At 43.4% G+C, this 22,245-nt stretch overlaps 2 protein-coding genes across 2 annotated transcripts in view; one reads left to right on the top strand and one right to left on the bottom strand.

The window, feature by feature from the left end:
• Positions 1 to 22,245, top strand: part of LOC309507925 (uncharacterized protein) — a 267,629-nt gene that overhangs the window by 162,046 nt on the left and 83,338 nt on the right. The window lies entirely within an intron of this gene.
• celf6 (CUGBP Elav-like family member 6) overlaps positions 1 to 22,245 on the bottom strand; it is an 88,200-nt gene that overhangs the window by 43,747 nt on the left and 22,208 nt on the right. Inside the window, 3 exon segments of the mRNA XM_082182424.1 lie at positions 1,249 to 1,328; positions 6,688 to 6,832; positions 6,834 to 6,866. Of these exon segments, the coding sequence (XP_082038550.1) occupies positions 1,249 to 1,328; positions 6,688 to 6,832; positions 6,834 to 6,866 (258 nt within the window).

The raw sequence follows: 22,245 nt of genomic DNA, 5'->3' as shown, positions 1-22,245 counted from the left end.
TCTCGAAGACAAGTGAAATTCTCAGCTTTTTACAGAGTCTGCATGTCTGAGCCGCAGCGCTTCAAGACCACAGTGCAAAGCTACATTTAATTCACATCAGCTAGCCTGATTCATTAGCTAGGTTCATCGAGTTTACCCAGTTAAATCACTTGTGGTACAGTGTTTTAAAGTGAACATTTGTGACCCTGGAGCACAAAACCAGTCACAAGGGTACATTTATTTTAATTGAGATGTATAAATCATATGCAAGCTGAATACATTTGTTAGGATAGAACAATTTTTGGCAGCGTTTATTGTGTTTCGTCTGATGCTCTGAGACACACTCGTTTATGATGGAGGGAAAAAATCACTGATAATAATGATGAAAAATCACTGATTTATCACTAATAATTTGCGCCAACACATGGGATGGAAACACTGATTTATTCGCAAATGTTTCATGCAATATTCAAATTTTTTGTTGATGTAAGATGGTGAATCTCATATATGAATGTATATGAGCACCACAACTAATGATAACGACACAGACAAACTGTCATCGATTCCACTTCCAGAAGGATTTATTTTCCAGCTGATGAATGATAAAAACATTGACAGCCAATCAGAATCCTCCCTGCTTTCAAGAGCTCGAGCATTTAAAGAGACAGACGACAAAACTGCAACGCACATAGAATAAACCAAATGATATCGTGATATGGTTATCATTATAGTTATTGTTCTTGGTGTGAACGGCCTTAATTAACTGTATGGATGCACAATTAAGTCGATTAAGATGAAAAAATATGCATATCCAAATGCTCTCCAACAGGTGCAGGATCAAATGAAAGATATTTTCACGTTTCTCAAGCGTATAATAAATGCACAATACAGTTTCCTTTTAAATATTGCCAGATGTCATTTTTTTTCTCTCTCTTTCTCTCAACAAAAATAAACACATTCCACTGATTCAACTACTACCCGACCGAGGCTCTTTAAACGCTCTCGTCTCGTCCACGTCACTGTCTGAGACGAGTTTACACGCAGATGTAGACGAGCACTGATGTGGAGACTGTGCTCAAGACTGCAGTTTAAGGTACTATTTGGACGGTTAATCAGAGATAAATCCTTTTTAGGTGAATGCACCTGTAATGTGGGTCCGTATGTGACAGAACGAGATGACACGAGTCTGAGTGTGTGTGTGTGTGTGTGTGTGTGTGTGTGTGTGTGTGTGTGTGAGAGAGTGTGTGTGTGTGTGAGAGAGAGACTCACAGGCATCGTTTGTCCACCATGGAGACTGTTAATAGCAGCCTGGGCTTCAGCATGACTGGAAAACTTTACAAAAGCACAGCCTGTGGAGAGGGAGAGAGAGAGAGAGAGAGAGAGAGAGAGAGAGAGAGAGAGAGAGAGAGGGGGAGAGAGAGAGAGAGGGAGAGAGAGAGGGAGAGAGAGAGAGAGGGAGAGGGGGAGGGAGAGAGAGATAGATAGATAGAGATAGAGAGAGAGAGAGAGAGAGAGAGAGAGAGAGAGAGAGAGAGAGAGAGAGAGAGAGGTTAGTTAACTAGTCATTTTAAGGTGAGAATAATTCACTAGTATTAGACTCCTGCTGTCTCAGGTTATTGCATTTATTTCATAAACTAATATGGCAGTATTTTAACCAAAGGAAAAATAACTCTATACAATAAGGTTTCAATAATGTACAAATTTGGGGTCAGTAAGATTCTTTTTATTTTAAAGAAATGAACACTCTAGGCTGGTTTATAATGAGCACTGGAGTCAGACGAGAGAGAGAGGGATAACTGAAGCAGGTTTGCTGATCCCACTGGAAGTTTCCTGATTTCTGCTGGTTTAGTTTAGAAACACAGATTATAAGTGGATTATATGGATGTATATAGATTTACCCATCATGACGTCCTACAGACAGAGAGTTAGAGCCTTACTACGGTAATAAACATCGAGAGTCGAGACGGACTCAAAACCTTCACATTCACATTAATAACTATAACTAACATAACCTTTAAAAAATAAAATAATTTAAGAATAAAAATATATTATTTGTGACGTCAAGCCAATATACACACTAAATGTAAAATATTTAAAAAATATTTATTATATTTTTAAATGCATACATTGTATATATATATATATATATATATATATATACAATGCATACATTGTATATATATATATATATATATATATATATATATATATATATATATATATATATATACATACACGCATGTATAACAAATTCAATTTAATTATATTCTTTAAATATTTATTACATTTTACAAAAAAATTTACTAAAAGTTTTCGCAAGTGAGAATGCGCCCAAATTTGCTGTTGAATTAATACTAAGTGAACCCATACACACACTCACACACTCTCTCTCGCACTCACTCACGCACACACACACGTATGCATTTGCTGCTGGATTCCATGCAAACTTCCTCAAAGGGAAGAAAGAAAGCAGAGAGGCCGGTGTGTGAAGAAGAGCCGCTGTGATACGATCTCCTGCATCTCATTCTGAGGATTCTGCTGGTTCCTCTGAACACTTTAACCTTTCCACAGAGAGTAACCAGAGCACACACACATCCATCTAACAAACCCTGCAACCATCAAACCTGCGTGACCCCGATCCGCTCCAGAGACACAGAAACACTTTTACTTCCCGCAAACAAGATGCATTAATGCCGGAGAGAGAGACGAGGCTCGATGACACGCTTTCATGAGACCGAACACTCTTCAGAAGACCAGAACAGCTTTAGACATCACAAGCACACTTTGAGGATTTCAAATCTGATGGTTAGGGAAAATGATTTTGATTCGAGGAGAAACATTTGGACACGAATTCATGGGATCCTAGCGCTGCTAAAGCTCCATTATTCCGGACACAAATCCACACAAACTAGAAGTGAAACACACGAGAGGAACATCATTAACAGCCAGACAGGAGTAAACGTGTCCTAATATCATAAGCTTTTTTATATCTTAAATGTTTCACCCAGACCGCAATGAGATTAAACGGAGAGCAAATGGAGTCCTTAAAGGAGAAGTTCACTTTTGAAAAAACTTTTGCTGATAATTTACTCACCCCCATGTCATCCAAGATGTCCATGTCTTTCTTTCTTCAGTCGAAAAGAAATTAAGGTTTTTGATGAAAACATTCCAGGATTTTTCCACATATTATGGATTCCATTGGGACCCAAACGGTTCAAGGTCCAAATGACAGTTTCATTGCCGCTTCAAAGGGCTTTAAACGATACCAGACGATGAATAAGGGTCTTATCTAGCGAAACGATCGGTCATTTCAAAAATAAAATAAAAAGTTGACGTTTTATAAGCACAAATGTTCGCTTTGCTCTGTTCTGTGATGCGCGTTCGTGACGTCACGTAATACGCAATTACGTTGAAAAGGTCAAGTTTGATGTGTTTACAAATGTGCGGAAGGAGGACCATATAAACATTTTCAAATGTATTTGTGTCAGTTTATCGTTTAAAATGCCCATTTCGTGTGCGCATCCTGAGTGTTTTAATATTAAAAAGCCAAAAAGAACATTTTCTTCAATTTTTCAAGCGTGACCTTTTCAACGTAATTGCGTATTACGTGACGTCACGAACGCGCATCACAGAACAGAGCAAGCCGAACATTTGTGCTTATAAAACGTCAACTTTTTATTTTATTTTTGAAATGACCGATCGTTTCGCTAGATAAGACCCTTATTCATCGTCTGGTATCGTTTAAAGCCCTTTGAAGCGGCAATGAAACTGTCATTTGGACCTTGAACCGTTTGGGTCCCAATGGAATCCATAATATGTGAAAAAATCCTGGAATGTTTTCATCAAAAACCTTAATTTCTTTTCGACTGAAGAAAGAAAGACATGGACATCTTGGATGACATGGGGGTGAGTAAATTATCAGCAAAAGTTTTTTTAAAAGTGAACTTCTCCTTTAAAGTTTCTCATGAGAAAAAGAAACCCAGTAATCTCATGTGTAGATCTAGATATTCACACAAACACTCGACTAAAGTCTCTGTATGTTAAAGCTGTGTCTAGTGTCACCGAACACAACTGCGAAAATAATGTCCGTATCCAAGCAAGTTTCAAACAGTCCATCCATCAATCAACCGTTAGCCCCGCCCCCAAACTCACGTGATTGGCTGAGTCAGAAGGTGGCAGGTCATGCCACTCAAACTAACAGTGACTCTGAACATGAAAAATTCAGTAACTTCAGTAAGGGTTTCAACAACGAATTCCCTCAGAAAACCCATAGTATTCACATGTGTGCACCATATATGCAAAAATAGTACAAATAGTGTTATGATACTTCAAAACAAGCACAGATAGAGAAATTAATAAGAGAGATTTAAAGGTTTGTTTGTAGATATTCAAAGTTAAAAGACAGACAAATATGAGTTGTGTTTACGACGACTACTTCAACTGTTGCTAATTATTACACACCATGCAAATGTAATCCACTTATTCAATAATCTTGTTCAATTACATTCAATAATATAATATATGTTCAACTTAAATTTATTCCTGTGATCAAAGCTGAATTTTCAGCATCATTACTCCAGTCTTCAGTGTCACATGATCCTTCACAAATCATTCTAATATGATGATTAAGAAACATTTATGATTATTATCAATGTTGAAAACAGTTCATATTTTAGTGGAAACTGTGATACATTTTATTTTTCAGGATTATTTGATGAATATAAAGTAAAAAAAACAGCATTTATTTGAAATCGAATCTTTTGTAACATTATAAATGTCTTTACTGTCACTTTTGATCAATAAAAGTGTTGAATAAAACTATTAATATCTTAAAAAATAAAAACAATCTTACTGGATTCCAAACTTTTGAACAGTAGTGAATTATAGTAATTTATTTTCTTCTGTTGGATTTCTTTGTAATAAAGTTATGATGTAATTCCATATAATTTTGCATTACTGGTTTGGTTATAATTGTCTCTAAACTCTGAACAACAGCCACGTTTCCACTGTCGGGCCAAAAGCGGGCGTGCTAATGCTAGTGCTAGTGCTAGTCACTCCCGGGGCTTCCTCGGGGCCAACGGCCAGGGTTCACTCACTTTCAGACAGCAGCGAGTGTTTGAAATAACTTCTGTTTGAGATCCGATGTGGATTCTGATCACCATATAAGGCATAAATATGTATATGCCATGCAAAGCTTAAGTGTGCTAACCATTACCATAGTAAACACGGTAAATACGGCCGCTTGAAGAAATCAGACAAATCATATAGGCTATCACAATCGTGTATTTATTTTATTTGTCAGTACGTCTCGTCTCTTTATACCGGACTGTCTGATATTCATATTTAGATCCGCATGTGTCATAAAATAAAGCAACTCTTAGAGCTTCCTCTGTTTCTCTGACTAATAAAATACCACTTTATTTCAGTGTGATCTTGACACAAAATGATTCATTATGATCAATGAATCAGTTTTTATTGTAAACCTGTGGTGAATCATCAATGCTTGGGTTTTAAATCTTTAAGTAAAGAACAAAAATGCCAGCAAACGGCCGCTTTTATCCTGTTAGTTTGGGGATCTGGCTGTTTCCAGTGATTTCTTTCTGATTAGTTTTCTGATAAAACTTCCATTTGTTGGTGAAATGATGGGTTTGTGTGACGTTGTTTCAGAGAGGCGTGTTTTAGGCCTCGTTTACACTGCAGGTCTTGATGCCCAATTCTGATTTGTTGCCTATATCTGATTTTTTTGACCGTCTGTTTACACGTTCTTCCAACTGTGACCCACATCCGAATCATGCGTTTACACTCTCTGAAACATCACGCATACTTAAAGGGTTAACTTCTCTTGTACAGATGGACGAACGCGAAATATGCTTGATGCTAGCTCTGCGATATAAGTGAAGTTCGCCAAACATCACCATGATTATGAGGCGGAGGAGGACGAAAAGTGGCATCATTGCACATACGCTTCAGTTACTGTGTGTGAGAGAGATCTCAGGACTGTTGGGAGCATATTGTGTTTAAATATGGGCTTTAACGAGGAGCAGTGGGTCGTAAATATTAGGATGAGCAAGCCAACCTTTGATATGTTGTGTCAACGTTTGTCCTCATTCCTCTCCTACGCCGACAGACGTTTCGTCCCTTTGCAGACGCACGTCGGGGTTTCTCTCGTCATTAAACCGCGGAGACGTCGCCTAATGCCTCAGAAAACCCGATCTGCCTGTTTACATGACAGTCGCATTGGCACATATCTGATTTATATCTGATTTATTTCCACATATGAATGAGGCCTGAAAGCGATCTCGAAATATCCGAATGCATGCGTTTTTTTCCTGTTTACACGGTCATAGAACACATCCGATCTGTGTCACATATGAGCAAAGAAATTGGGAATTGGGTCACATTTCACTGACAGTGTAAACAAGGCCTTGTGTTGAGAAACAGCGTGTTTTTGGGATCGATGCTCCAGGCCCGAGGCTATTAGCCCCGCCCCGCCCATTTAAAGCCCTGGCTCGCACTGGCCCGATACTGGAAACGCGGCTATTATCACAATAATAATGTTCACTCCACCAACAGAAGACAAACAAAAAAAAGGGCTGATTCATATGTAAACCTCTTGACCTCAAGAGCCAGTATTGTGTGTTTGCTCCATGTGAAGAAGCGTCTGGAGGAATGAGAGAGTAAGAGGCAGAGAGTTGTGTGGGTGCTGACCCTTACTGGCCCCATCAGGCCCCCGTAGAACGGTGCACTCCTCTATCTGCCCCAACGACTCAAACAGACGCCGGACGTCGTCTTCGCTCTGCTGTTTTCCCAACATGCCCACAAACAGCTTCCGGTCCTCTGAGAGAGAGACAGAGAGAGACACAAATTACCTCACATTCGCTCATACACTAGTGTTGTCAAAAGTACCGACTTCGGTACCAAATTTAAAAAATGTGACGTTTTGAGCGATGTTGAGTGGATCAACAGCTGATTGGCCATTGTGTTTACGAGCTCATTGGATATGCCTCTGATTGGCTACAATGATCAGCACACGGGAGCGTTGTGTGTCTGTGTAAGCGCTTGCTGAAGAATAGTGGGAGAATCATGATCTCTGTTTGAAACCAAAAAATCGTGATTCTCAATTTATCCAGAAAAAATCTGTCCATGGGGTCAGAAAAATAAACTATAAATAAATAAAAGGTCTCATTTGTTAACATTAGTAAATGAGTGTTTTGTAACATAAACTAACAAATAAGCAATATATTTTACAGCATTTATTATTCTTTGTTAATGTTAGATAATAAAAATAAATTTTTTGAAGTAAAGGAACGAACGCCAGTACAACAGTTCCAGACATTACAGATCGTTCACGTTCCTGTCCATTACACGAGTCTGTTTTTACTGTACTTTCCGCTGTTTACTTGAATGTTCGTCCAGTAGAAGCACTTCAGCTCTGTGTTAATATCATAATCCTTTCATGCCAATGAAAAAGCTGGAGAGTGTATAATCAATATTTCATGCCCTGTTAACTGTATTTTATGGTTTTGTCAAATCTTTTTGACACTGAATTCAGTAGAAAATTGCTGAATAACTAAAAAAATTCAAAAGGATGAGAAAGCTCACAAGTGTAAAGGAGGAAAATAAGTCACTGTCGCACGTTATAGCCCTGAAATGCAGAACACATACAAGTACATTACTGAGTGTCTTTCCTATTGAGGATTGTTATTTGAAGATGTCAAGCTTCATTCGCTCATCTAAACACACCTGTATCCCCTCATTCATCATTCCCTCATCTCTTCAGGCTGACAGCTTGTGTTCCCTCCACATCGAGTCTTACATAAGCTGTTTAATGGAGATTTGCACTGTATGAGCCCAGACTCATCTGTCTTCTGTACTGTACCAGAGCTTTACATTATGCATACGAGCCTTCAGAGAGCCGTGGGATCCGACACTCATCCTGAGAGGAAGAGATCAGAGACCGCGACACACTTATTCCACACTATACAACTGATACGGCTGAGATTTAGCAGAGATACTGCAAAGATACAGCTGAGATTTAGCGGATTAAAGTGATAAAAGTATTCATAAAATGTTATGAATAGAGTTTTAGCTGAAATTTGGCCGAGATACAACTGAGATATAGCAGATTGAAGTAATAAAAGTATTAAAATGTAAATCTAAAGCATAAAAAATTATGTAATTAATAAAATGTTCCGTCCTGTAAAAATATAATGTATATTGTCTATATAATAGAAGTAAAGCAAAGAATAATATTACATATATTCACTACTGTTTAAAAACTTGAGGTCAGTAAGAAATTAATGTTTTTATTCAGCTTGAATGTATTAAATTGATCACAATTTACAAAACATTTATGTTTCAAATAAATGCTGTTCTTTTGAAATGTCTATTCATCAAAGAATCCTGAATAAAAAAAAGACAAATCACGGTTTAATATGAAGCAGCAAAACTGTTTTCAACATTTATAATAATCATACATGTTTCTTGAGCATCAAACCATCATATTAGAGTGATTTGTGAAGGATCATGTGACACTGAAGACTGGAGTAACTGTGCGTTCACACCGGACGTGAATAGCGCGTCAAATTCGCGTCTACCGCGTCTAGTACGCTTGACCACTTTGTGTTAGGGCTCTTACGTTAGCGACGTGCTCCCTTTCATAGTCTACACGTCGGACGCAAGCAACTTGCAGTATCGCCCCCACCAACAACGCATAGTATTGCATGCAACGGTGCGTCGCGTATCAAAAACTGGGACGACACATTTTGCTACGCATAGACGCATAATGGCGGCCGAAGCGTAGCGATGCGTAGCCTTGCAGGCGCGTATGCGTATCGATGCGTTGACTCTGTAAAGGCCAATTTATACTCCGGAGGGTCTGGTGGACCCGAGTACAGCGACGATGTCCCCTACGCAGCTGTTTCTGCTCTCCAGAGCATATACGAGCGGTGACTCTCTCGATTAATGCTAATGCTCGATAAACATCTAAAAAAGATGGCCGCCAACGGGTTTCGAAACTTTCGCCTCTGACGCGCGTAAATTTCACTTCAAACTTTTGTTTTTACGTGCGAATTAAGGGCTCTTAATTCACGTCTACGCCTTAAGGCCTATTTATACTTCTGCGTCGAACTGCCGCCGTAGCTACGTCGTAGGCTGTGTGTAGCGCGCGTACCCTTCGGCGTACCCTGACGTGCACCTCTCCAAAAATGTAACAACGCGTCAATTCTACGCGGACGCAAGCGCTGTGATTGGTCTGCCAGAATCCCTCCCTCGGGGTTTCATATGCTCCCTAGGTGCGCGTCAATGCGGACAACAACGCAGAAGTATAAATTAAAACCAACACGTTGCCTACGGCGTATAGGCTCCGGCGTAGGTCCGACGCAGAAGTAAAATGAGGCCTTCATTAGCGCCGCAGGAATTTTTTACGCACGTAACGCGTCTTTGCATTGAATTAACATTGAAATCACTCGCGCCTTTACAGTATTTTTGATCCAGACTTGTTACTGGCAGAGTAAGAGTTCATAAGACATTAACAATTTCGACTCATTTCAAATGCAAAGGGCTTAGCCAATCACAACAGACGTTTACACAGAGAACTCTTAACCCCTCATTTACACTGCACACCTCCGCGCCGCTTCGCTAAATATAGGCGTCTAGTCTATTTTTGACGGACGCGCGTCCAAGTCGCACCGGAAATACTAAATAAAAGTAAAAAAAACATTGTCAAATTCAAAATAAACACCCTGTGCAAACTCCCAAACGTATTACACACCAATATCCTTGGTAGAAACCATAGACTGTATGGTAGAAACCCCAAAAAATCAAGAAAAACCACGTCGGACAGGCAAATCACGTGGTCTCGCGCATCCAGTCGCTCCGCTTCTGAAATGCTCCTGGTGTGAGTTGGCACCGCGTGGAGGACGGAATAAAACCTTGTCGCAGACGTAATGCACCGCAGGTGTGCAGTGTGAATGAGGGGTAAAGGCACAGTAGCACAAATAGCCTGTGAGATTATAAGGACCTCAAGGGAAAAATGGAAAACGAGCCAGATCATGTTTGATTTAGTAGGTAATTGTAAATCAATTACATATAATTAATAATAATAACAACAAAAGTTTATTTTACATAGCGCCTTAAAAAGTAGATGTATAAAGGCGCATGTATAAATACATATCTTTATACATATTTATGCATATCAAAAACACAATCTAAGTAAAGAAAATAAATAAACCAAACCTAACCTAAAAAAGTATGTTTTATGATTAGATTTGAAACGAGCAAGACGGAGGCCGACACTGGGTTCAGTACAGACTGCAGAAGGCTATCAAAACAGATTATTTTCTGGATTGCATAGAGCAAAGTGAATTAAAAACAAGAGAACAGGAGCAAACGTTTCCGCACACTGCTGTCTCCAGCGCTCACTCTGCAACAAACATTCATCCTCTTCTTGACAAATGAGCAATTAGGGGTCATCAGCTGAAATTAATTATCACAAGTACAACTCTAATCACAGGAGAAGCTCCAACAGTCTGAGAGTTCAATTATAGCAACAAAAAAACTGAGTATAAAAACTATGCATATAAGACTAAAAAAAATAATAATAATAAAAAATCTAAATCACAAAGAAAGGGGAAAAAAAAAACTTTACAAAAAACAGGAAAGTTCTAGTTCTTCATTCATTTCCTCAAGGGAAAAATTAAATGCTTTAAAATTCTAATATAGCAGTTTTACATCATGAATACATATACATGTATATTATAAAGTCGCAGTAAAACCGTGTGTGTGTGTGTGTGTGTGTGCTCTAGGGGCCCGGGGCTCCGCACACATCAGGGGCCACTCGTGTCAGCTTTACAAGCCTAATTAACGAGACATAAGCGCAATAATGAACGTTTCCGACATGTTAGTCTACGCTGGGAGAAGATGAAATCACCCTCAGAGGATGCTGGGAGTTCCTGGAGCGTTCCTCAGGGGCGGACGGGAGAGAAATTGAATTTACAGTCCGTTATCTTTTCATTCCCGGACCTATGAGTAATATTCACCATCTCTGCGTCCGCGCCGCGTTCTCTCTCTCTCTCTCTCTCTCTCTCACACACACACACACACACAAGAGATGTATCACGATTAATTAGTGATCACGCCTGAACTGAGCTGCACTTTAGAGATCCTCAGGCCGACGTAATGACGGTCTAAAGAGGCTTTTGAAGACCCTGATGTCATCCATGACATCATCAGTATACCTGCAGATCTGAGGAATGATGATCTTAGAAGAAATATATATATATATCTGAGAACAAAGGGATTATTAGCAATAACAGCCAAACAACAGTTAGTGTTGAGAAATGAAACATGCTATTATAGTTCTTTCTGAAGCAATATTAACAAAAACACAATGTTTACACTTTTTCCATGTTAAAGACGCCTGGAAAAAGTGTAAACATTGCTTTTTTTCAAACCGACGGACGAGTCAAAATCATTTTGAATCATTGAACCGAACAATCAATTGAGCTAACGTCTGTAAACAAGACTCGTGAGATTTCTGTGACGTTAGTGGAATGTTTGTTCAAAGTCGTCTGTTCTTTAATAATCTTCTCAAATGTTCATTATTCATGAATGTTTTTTCCTGAAATGTGTCAGTTGGACATTCGTCTAACGCTTTTTAAATGTAACTTGTTTCGGAATGTTCAGAGAACGTTCAAAATTAACATTCTCATAATGTTTGCAGGATTATAAAATGGAATGTTCTATTAATGTTCAAACAACTGGACGTTTTGAACATTCAGAAATAAAGTTTTTTATTACTTAAGGGGAGACAGGTAAAAAAAAAAAAAAAATAAACGTTTGGGAAAACTCCTTTTCTCGAGAATATTGAAGCCTTTATTTTAAAACGCATTGCTGCAGCACAGGCGAGAGCATCATGCTCGTGCGAGAGCGCTGATAGGCTGTGCTGAGGCAACTGCACAAACCAATGGCGAGCAGGCAGAGGCGCGCGAACCAATCAGAGCGCTTGGCGCCCTGCCAGACTCGAGCGCGCCAAACAGGGCGTGACAGAAGAGTATAAATACGGAGAAAACTCGCCATATGACAGATCTAATCGACTGAAGCGAAAACACCTGATGTGAGAGAAATAGCACGGCAAGGCAACGCAGTACTCGTTCCCTTATCTCTAAGGGAACCGAGGTTACGTAAGTAACCAAGTACGTTCCCTTACGATCTGAGCCAATCTGAGATTCCAGGGAGTCCCGGAATTATGACAGAGTGGCCAGAATACCACAGACCAGAACATCGGGCCTAAAGAGATATTCATAATGTGTACATAGGGCTGGACCAAAGGGGCCAGACACCTAAGTATAAACCCACATAACTTGAGGTAACAACCAAGTGTCTGAGTCAACACCAGCCTGGGTCCACAGAGCCAGGGTCTAGATGGAGAGAACCCGTGCCTGCAGAGCAGGGACCTCTAAGTTATAAAATCTTGCAAATGTGGACGGAGCGGACCAGAAGGCCGCCGCACAAATGTCCTCGATAGGGATACCACTGGACCACGCCCACGAGGAGGCCATGCCTCTTGTCGAGTGAGCTCTAACACCTATGGGACAAGGGAGGCCCAGTGAGGTGTATGCCAGAGCAATGGCGTCGACTATCCATCTGGATAGCGTAAGTTTCGTGACAGGAAGACCTTTGGTCCGGCCCCCGAAACAGATAAAAAGCTGTTCAGACTGTCTGAAAGAGGCAGAACGCTCCAGATATATTCTCAGAGCTCTGACGGGGCAGAGCGTGTGAGCATCACTGTCTTCTCCCGAGACTGGGAGAGCTGACAGAGAAATAACCTGGGCTCTGAACGGAGTTGAGAGCACCTTAGGTATATATCCATGTCTTGGCCTAAGGGAGACTTTAGAGTCGTTAGGGCCAAACTCAAGACAGGAAGCGCTTGTGGAAAGCGCTTGTAAGTCCCCTACTCTTTTGACTGACACCAGTGCCAACAGCAGAGCGGTTTTCAGGGAGAGGGGTTTTAGATCAGCCGACTGAAGTGGTTCAAAGGGGGGTCCCTTAAGAGCCCGTAGAACCAGGGAAAGGTCCCAGGCCGGCACTGAAGGTGGCCGAGGCGGGTTAAGCCTTCTAGAACCTTTAAGGAAGCGAACTATAAGGTCGCTTTTACCTAAAGAGGATCCTGCCACCAGTACGTGAAATGCCGCAATGGCTGCCACGTACACCGTGAGCGTGGAGGGGGAGCGTCCCGCGTCCAACAACTCCTGGAGAAAGGATAGTACCCTAGGTACTTCACAAGTGTGTGGGTCGAGGTCTCGAGCTAGACACCAGCTGGAGAACACTGACCATTTAAGGTGGTAGAGACGTCTAGTAGACGGAGCTCTAGCCTCCATAATAGTATTTAGGACACCTTCTGGGAGGTCCTGGGGTACCCGTTGAGCGGCCACACATTTAGGGCCCACAAGTCGGGACGGGGGTGCCAGATAGTCCTGTTCGCCTGAGCCAGGAGGTCGCTCCTCAGTGGAATAGGCCACGGGTCTATTACAGACAGTTGCATCAGCTCTGGGAACCAAGTCTGGGTTTGCCAGAGGGGGGCTACCAGGAGGACTGCGCACTTCGTGTTCCTGATCCGTTCGATGACCTGAGGGAGCATCGAGACCGGAGGGAATGCATAAAGGGGAAGGTTGGGCCACTCGTGGGCCAACGCATCCCTGTTCTTTGAAAAGAAGATTGGGCAGTGACAGTTGTCTTCTGAGGCGAAAAGGTCTACCTCTGCCTTCCCGAAGACCTCCCATAGTAGGAGAACCGTCTGGGGGTGGAGTGACCATTCTTCTGGGGGAACGTTGCCCCGAGAAAGCATGTTTGCTCCTGTGTTCATCGTGCCAGGCACGTGAGCTGCCCTGAGCGAGCGCAGGTTGGCGTGAGCCCATAGCTGTAGCTGTGTGGCTATGGCAAACAGGTTGCGGGATCTGAGGCCGCCCTGGCGATTTATGTAAGAGACCACTGACATATTGTCCGTCCGGACCAAGACGTGGTGTCCTGCCAGGTATGGAAGGAAGGTTTTTAGGGCTAGAAAAACCGCTCTCATCTCGAGGCAGTTGATGTGTAGGCGTTTCTCCGAGCTCGACCAGAGGCCGGAGGCAGGCCTGCCCTCGTACAGGGCTCCCCAACCGGAGTTGGAAGCATCTGTCGAAATGACCCTCCTTTCTGAGACCACCCCCATGCTTACGCCCTGCTGGTACCAGCTGGCATCCTTCCAGGGGGCCAGAGCTCGAATACAGCGCTGGTCCACCCTGATATTCAAGAGGCCTGAGCGCCAGGCGTGGGGTGGTACCTGAGGTGCTAGCCACAGCTGGAGAGGACGCATACGCAGTAGGCCTAGTTGGAGTACTGATGATGCTGAGGCCATCAGGCCCAAGATCCTCTGAAACATTCGGAGGGGTACATAGGAGCCCTCTACGAACGATGCGGCGAGCTGCTGGATCGATAGAGCACGGGCCGAGGTGGGCCATGCTCTCATAAGTCGAGAACTGTTCCCAGGAACGTGATACGTTGGCTGGGCAACAGAATACTCTTGGAAAAATTCACCCTGAGCCCTAGACATTCCAGATGGCTGAGGAGCCAGGCTTTGTGAGTATGGGACTCTGCCTCTGACTGAGTCAGTATAAGCCAGTCGTCGAGGTAGTTCAGAATGCGCATTCCCCGCTGTCTTAGGGGGAGAGAGCTGCATCCATGCACTTCGTGAATGTACGAGGTGCCAGTGCCAGTCCAAATGCTAGAACTGTGTACTGGTATGTCTGCCCCTCGAAGGCGAATCTCAAGAATGGCCTGTGGTGGGGGTTCACTTGGATGTGAAAATACGCGTCTTTTAGATCTACTGAAAAGAACCAGTCCCCTGGGCGAATCTGCGCCAGGATGTGTCTGGTCGTAAGCATTCTGAACGGCCGTGACATGAGGGCCTTGTTCAGATGTCTGAGATCTAGAATGGGTCTCAGGCCGCCGTCTTTCTTTGGAACAAGAAAATAACGGCTGTAAAACCCTGACTCCCTTTGTGACGCGGGGACTGTCTCGATAGCCCCTTTCGCCAGCAGACATAACACTTCGGTGCGGAGGACGTGAGTCAACGTGCTCTTTACTGAGGTTTGGATAACAGCGCGAAAGCGCGGAGGTCTGCGGGCGAACTGAAGCGAGTAACCGCGCTTTATAATGTTCATCACCCATTCTGAAACTCCGGGGATGGCCTGCCAAGCCAGAGCCCGCCGAGCCAGTGGTATGATCATATCTGATGACGGAACGCCCAGAGTCGGGGGTTCGACCTGACATGAACTTAAGAGAGAAATTTTGCTCGATTTGTGCTTTTTGTGGGTCGCTGTTAAAACAGCGTTTGGGTGCAGGGGTGCGTGACAGATGACGGGCCCATGTTCTGCATTTAAAACTGCTCCAGCCGCCTGAGCTGAAGAGGGGGCTGTGAGCAGCACTCGAGCGGTCTTCAGGGCAGGTCCGGCCGCGGCGGGACATAGACCCCTCTTTCTGCCGGCTAGGACGGCTTTTTGGGCTCATGGTCGAGCGTGAGCTTCGGCCGAGGCCCCTGGCGCTTAGGGAACGGGTACCGTCTCGCGGGCTTCAGGTGCTGGCTGGTTTCAGCCGCTGGGCGGGGCTGGTGAACCTGTGGCACTGACTTTTCCGGCCGCGGCATGCTCTTGGGGCGCCGTGAAGCCGAGCTCGAGCGTTTAGGGAGAAAGTGCTTCATTGCACTCGAAGCTTTCTGAGCCTCGGTGAAACGCTCTGCGAAGCCGCTGACAGATGGGCCAAAGAGACCAGTTGTGGAGACCGGAGAATCGAGGAAGGCGGTCTTGTCTGCGTCCCTGATCTCCGTTAAATTAAGCCATAAATGGCGCTCCAATACCACCAGGCTGGCCATGTTGCGGCCGAGGGCTTGCGCCGTGGTCTTTGTAGCCCGTAGCGCCAAATCCGTAGCACTTCGGAGGTCCTTAAAAGCGTCTGGTTCAGGTCCTGACTCATCCATAGAGCGGAGGAGCTTAGCCTGGAACACTTGAAGAGTCGCCATGGCGTGTAGTGCGGAGGCGGCTTGACCAGCGGCAGCATAGGCGCGGCTGGCTATAGCCGAAGTAGTCCTGCACGGTTTAGATGGGTGCACCGTCTTTGACCTCCAACTACCTGCAGTGGGTGGGCACAGATGAGCGGCGACCGCTTCCTCAAGTGGTGGGAGAGACATATAGCCCTTTTCCTCAGCGCCGTCAACAGTGGAGAGCGTGGAAGAGGAAGAGGAGCGCGTTCGCGCTGAAAAGGGCGCGCGCCAGCTTTTAGTGAGCTCTTCGTGTACCTCTGGTAGAAACGGAGCGGCGCGCTGGCGAGGGGCCTGTTGGCGCCCCGGCAGGTACCACTCGTCAAGGCGGCTTCTGGGAGGTTCAGCTGGGGAAAGCCAGTTGAGTCCCAGCTCGTCGACAGCGTGAGACATGACACGGAAAAGTTCGGCGTCAACACTCGCTCTAGTGTCAAGACGATCACATTGAGAGGAGGGGGCGGGGTCCGCGGAACCCGACCAATCCTCGCTCTCAGATGCCGCCACAGAAACTGCGTCATCCATGTCTTCAGCAGATCCGCCAAACGAAACGAGTCCCGCCGCTTCACGTGAGGGGCGTTGGTCGCTTCGAGCGAACAGAACTGGAGATGGGGGTGTGGGCGAAGCACGCAGGGAAGGACCCGGCGTGCATTCGTCGAAATCACCGCGTTCAGGGATCCTCTGATCGCGCCGCTTCTTCCTACGGGGCTCGAGGGGAGCTGAAGATGGAAGATGGGCGGGTTCACTCTCTGACGTAGCGAGAGCGAGCCTTGATCTGAGGACTGCCACAGGCATGCCATCGCAGTGTAGACAGCCGCCTTTAGTGAGCGCTGACTCGGCGTGCTCAGGACCGAGGCAGGCAGCGCACTGTGTGTGTCTATCAGACACGTGCGGGGGAGCCCCGCAGGAATCGCTTATGGGAAGCGGCATTTGAAACAACGCCGCTTGCGCTGTGAAAACAGCGATTTGCTCTTTTAGCAATGGAAATAGAAAAAAGGATACTCGTCGGATGCCACAGGGAAACGCTTGGCTGGCGATCTGCCGAGATGCGAAGCTGTTCCGCTGAGAGGCTTCTCTACGACGAGCGGCTTCCTATCCGGAGAAATCAGCGACGAGGTGAGTCTCAGAGCTGAAGGAGATAGATCTGTCATATGGCGAGTTTTCTCCGTATTTATACTCTTCTGTCACGCCCTGTTTGGCGCGCTCGAGTCTGGCAGGGCGCCAAGCGCTCTGATTGGTTCGCGCGCCTCTGCCTGCTCGCCATTGGTTTGTGCAGTTGCCTCAGCATAGCCTATCAGCGCTCTCGCCTGTGCTGCAGCAATGCGTTTTAAAATAAAGGCTTCAATATTCTCGAGAAAAGGAGTTTTCCCACAGCATTTGCAACGCAGTACGAGAGAACGTTCTCGTAAGGGAACTAATAGATATCAGCATGAAACTTCCCCAGTTGATTACTGACATTAAGACAAATATCTTTTGTATTACAAGTTTTTAGAATATTTATGTTTAAATATGTAAATTAGGTATTCTCTCATTAAATATGCACTAATTTGCATATATTTCCAGAAGAGAAATCTGAACATTGGATAAAGCCAAATTCAAAATTCTTGTTTCATTTTGTTGTCATATTACAGTCAAAAGGTTTTTATTGAGGGGATTTTGGATATCTCTTTTTATCACTCCATTAATCAGAAAAAACAGCCATATAAACTCTATTTTCGCCCCGTTTTTAGGTATAAATGTTGTATATATCAGAATCTGAATGATATATGAACAAACCCCTCTGTAAAAAGCTTAAGAATATAGACAGGAATACAGCTGGACAGTGTGGTGTGTGTAAGAGCTGCTGAAGTGGAGGTTTCTGGCTCAGAGAATGAGGAGAATAAAACATTTTGAGAAAACGGCCTTTCAAATTGACATCAGCCAATGAGAATTCGCTTAAGAGTTAAAGCCCCATTGTACTTTCACGATTGGTTGCTGATGAAAAAGGAAATGACCATATTTGGATCCAACAACATTGTACAGGATGTGATGACGGTGCAGACAGCGATCGCAGATTTACAACGCCAACTTTTGTTGAATGTATGAGAAATCTACAGACGCAAATAGATAAAGTGTAGTAAAATAAAAACCTAGATGTGTATTTTTGACTTTTTTTCATCACAAGTTTGAGATTAGACATGTTACTGAAGACAAATAGTCCAAAATCTCAAAATTGACCACTGAAAAAAAACGATGTTTTTGCCTGCCGTGTCTCACCTTAATGAAACATTCTTAGACACATGTGTGTTATCTGGGACTTTACTCGTTCTATCAATGATCAAACTCAAAATCTCTCAGCAAAAGCTCACTGAACTGTCAAACATAGAGTGCATTAAACAAGTTACGTTCCATTAAACCTTACAATCGAAAAATAAATAAATAAAACAAACAAAACCCAAATATAAACTGAAATGTGAAAGTTTGCTGGTCTCTAAGAGTCAAACGTTGACTTTAATCTGGTCGTCTCTCATCACTGTCTTTCCAGAGAGAAAGACCAGCGTCATCAGAACACCACTGACATCTGACAGTCCTTCACTGCAGAGAGAGGAACGCATGAACAATCAGAGAAGATGAACGAGTCTTCAGGATGAAGAGCGAGTGATGATGAATGTCTGATGATGATGTTCACAACATGAGGGCGAGAAAATAATGACAGAACGTACATATTCAGGCCTTTAAACCTTTAAGACTCTCTCTCCAGACTCTCTCCCCAGACTCTCTCCCCAGACTCTCTCTCCTGACTCTCTCTCCTGACTCTCTCTCCTGACTCTCTCTCCTGACTCTCTCTCCTGACTCTCTCTCCTGACTCTCTCTCCTGACTCTCTCTCCTGACTCTCTCTCCAGACTCTCTCTCCAGACTCTCTCTCCAGACTCTCTCTCCTGACTCTCTCTCCTGACTCTCTCTCCTGACTCTCTCTCCTGACTCTCTCTCCAGACTCTCTATCCTGACTCTCTCCAGACTCTCTCTCCTGACTCTCTCTCCTGACTCTCTCTCCAGACTCTCTCTCCAGACTCTCTCTCCTGACTCTCTCTCCTGACTCTCTCTCCTGACTCTCTCTCCTGACTCTCTCTCCTGACTCTCTCTCCTGACTCTCTCTCCTGACTCTCTCTCCAGACTCTCTCTCCAGACTCTCTCTCCTGACTCTCTCTCCTGACTCTCTCTCCTGACTCTCTCTCCTGACTCTCTCTCCTGACTCTCTCTCCAGACTCTCTCTCCAGACTCTCTCTCCAGACTCTCTCTCCAGACTCTCTCTCCAGACTCTCTCTCCAGACTCTCTATCCTGACTCTCTCTCCTGACTCTCTCTCCTGACTCTCTCTACTGACTCTCTCCTGACTCTCTCTCCTGACTCTCTCTCCTGACTCTCTCTCCAGACTCTCTCTCCTGACTCTCTCCAGACTCTCTCTCCTGACTCTCTCTCCAGACTCTCTCTCCAGACTCTCTCTCCAGACTCTCTCTCCAGACTCTCTCTCCAGACTCTCTCTCCTGACTCTCTCTCCTGACTCTCTCTCCTGACTCTCTCTCCTGACTCTCTCCAGACTCTCTCTCCAGACTCTCTCTCCAGACTCTCTCTCCAGACTCTCTCTCCTGACTCTCTCCAGACTCTCTCTCCTGACTCTCTCTCCAGACTCTCTCTCCAGACTTTCTCTCCTGACTCTCTCTCCTGACTCTCTCTCCAGACTCTCTCTCCTGACTCTCTCTCCTGACTCTCTCTCCAGACTCTCTCTCCTGACTCTCTCTCCAGACTCTCTCTCCAGACTCTCTCTCCTGACTCTCTCCAGACTCTCTCTCCAGACTCTCTCTCCTGACTCTCTCTCTCCAGACTCTCTCTCCAGACTCTCTCTCCAGACTCTCTCTCCAGACTCTCTCTCCAGACTCTCTCTCCTGACTCTCTCTCCTGACTCTCTCCAGACTCTCTTATGGAAGTAGAATAATGTCAAATGTTTTTGAAATAAAAAGCCTGTTGAATTGCACTACTTGAAAAAAAATAGGCATTGCATTAACCATGCTTGCATTTTAATGCATTGTATTTTTAGTGCTTACATTTTTATGGGCTAAAATTCAACATGGTTGAATATTTAAGCTGTGAATATTTCAATTAAAAACATTTCAAACACCTTTTCATTATTAAAAATTCAATAATCCATATTCACCTTTCATATTTCACTTCCAAAATATTCAAACTGTTTAAAAATACAACCAATAATATTCAACAGGCAATTTTCGGTCCATTTTATTTCGCTTTGCAAATTCGCTTCCACAAATTCAGTGGTTCAAATTCGACAGTAAATTCAACATTGACGTCCAGGAACTGCAGGAAAAGCAGTAGATTGCCGAGCATACTCTCCATCTGCTGTTAGTCGACCTCACCATCAGATGGTGCAAAAGCACTTGTTGCTGACGAAGACATTCATTCATAAAATGAAAATGATTATCTGTGTCAGTATATGCGGAAAAGATGATAAACACACAAAAGCTGTGTTTATGTTTCATTCAATAACTTCATTGTTACTTTCCCTGTGTATTCTACATGTCATCAGCTTTCTCTACCATGAACAGGATTATAATCGGTTTCCCTCAATACCTCATACTCAAGGATTTCCCTTCCGTTGATAGTGATATGAAAGACCAATCTTGCACCTTATTAGGGAAGTAGGCTGTAGGCTATTATATAGGCTACAGGCAAGAAGATGGACTCAGAATATGAACTTAACGCGCAAAGTTTCATGCTGAGCGTTTCGTGATATACTGGCATAAAATCAACACATATATATATAGTATGCATACGTGTATTGCATTAGCTTAAACTGTCACAGCACTTGCATATTGTCCTCCTATTGTTAGTTTAACTGTAAATCGCTTTGGATAAAAGCGTCTGCTAAATGACTAAATGTAAAAATTGGCTTGATATTGGACATTAGCACATTTAGGGACCGTCTCTAAAGTTGCATTCAACATTGGCATACACGTTTCTAACTTCAATAGCAAACTTAAATTTATTTGAATAAATATTAAAAATCCAAAGGGTGCGCAGTATGCCTGACACTAAATGAACACTTTACAGTTGGTTTTATGACTGTAAGTCGTTCTATTCAAATGCTATCGGAGTTAGAAACGTGTATACCAAAGTCGTATACACTTTAGAGACGGTCCCTAAATGTGCGAATGTCCAACATCAAGCCATCTGTATGCCAGTCTATCACTGGGAAACGCTCAGCATTAAGCTTTGCGCGTTATTCTGAGTCCATCTGCTTGCCTGCGAGTTTGGTCTTTTACATCACTGTAGTCCATTAAGCTACGTTAAGCGTTGTATATGTCCAGCAGGGGAATCCTTAAGTATTGAGGGAAACCCTAATAGCCTGCATGCAGCACATCACCACAATATAAAGTTAAGGCAACTAAACAACCAAGAGAAATATAGCCTATGTCAACCTCAAAAATTTAACATTGGATCTGTATATCCGCATCGGGGAATAACATTATAATCTCGTTCACGGTAGAGAAAGATGCATGTAGGCTACACAGGAAAAGTAACCGTGAAGACACTGAATTTAACATAAAACAGCCGTCATAATAATCACAAATACACTTACATTGCTGTAAATGAGTTTTATGAATGAATGACTTGTTCTAACTGTTGCTGGTCTTCAACAAGCGCTTTTGCACCATCTGCTGGTGAGGTAGACTAACAGCAGATGGAGAGTATGCTCGGCAATCTACTGCTTTTCCTGCAGTTCCTGGACGTCAACGTTGAATTTACTGTCGAATTTGAACCACTGAATTTGTGGAAGCGAATTTGCTAAGCGAAATAAAATGGACCGAAAATTGCCTGTTGAATATTATTGGTTGTATTTTTAAACAGTTTGAATATTTTGGAAGTGAAATATGAAAGGTGAATATGGATTATTGAATTTTTAATAATGAAAAGGTGTTTGAAATGTTTTTAATTGAAATATTCACAGCTTAAATATTCAACCATGTTGAATTTCAGCCCATAAAAATGTAAGCACTAAAAATGCAATGTATTAAAATGCAAGCATGGTTAATGCAATGCCTATTTTTTTTCAAGTAGTGCAATTCAACAGGCTTTTTATTTCATAAACATTTGACATTATTCTACTTCCATACTCTCTCTCCAGACCGCATTCATCTGATCAC

Source organism: Leuciscus leuciscus, assembly GCF_965113295.1.
Source record: "Leuciscus leuciscus genome assembly, chromosome: 10".
In the NCBI taxonomy this organism is placed as follows: Eukaryota; Metazoa; Chordata; class Actinopteri; order Cypriniformes; family Leuciscidae; genus Leuciscus; species Leuciscus leuciscus.
Note: the sequence above shows the minus strand (reverse complement) of the source record. Positions and strands in the feature narration are given on the sequence as shown.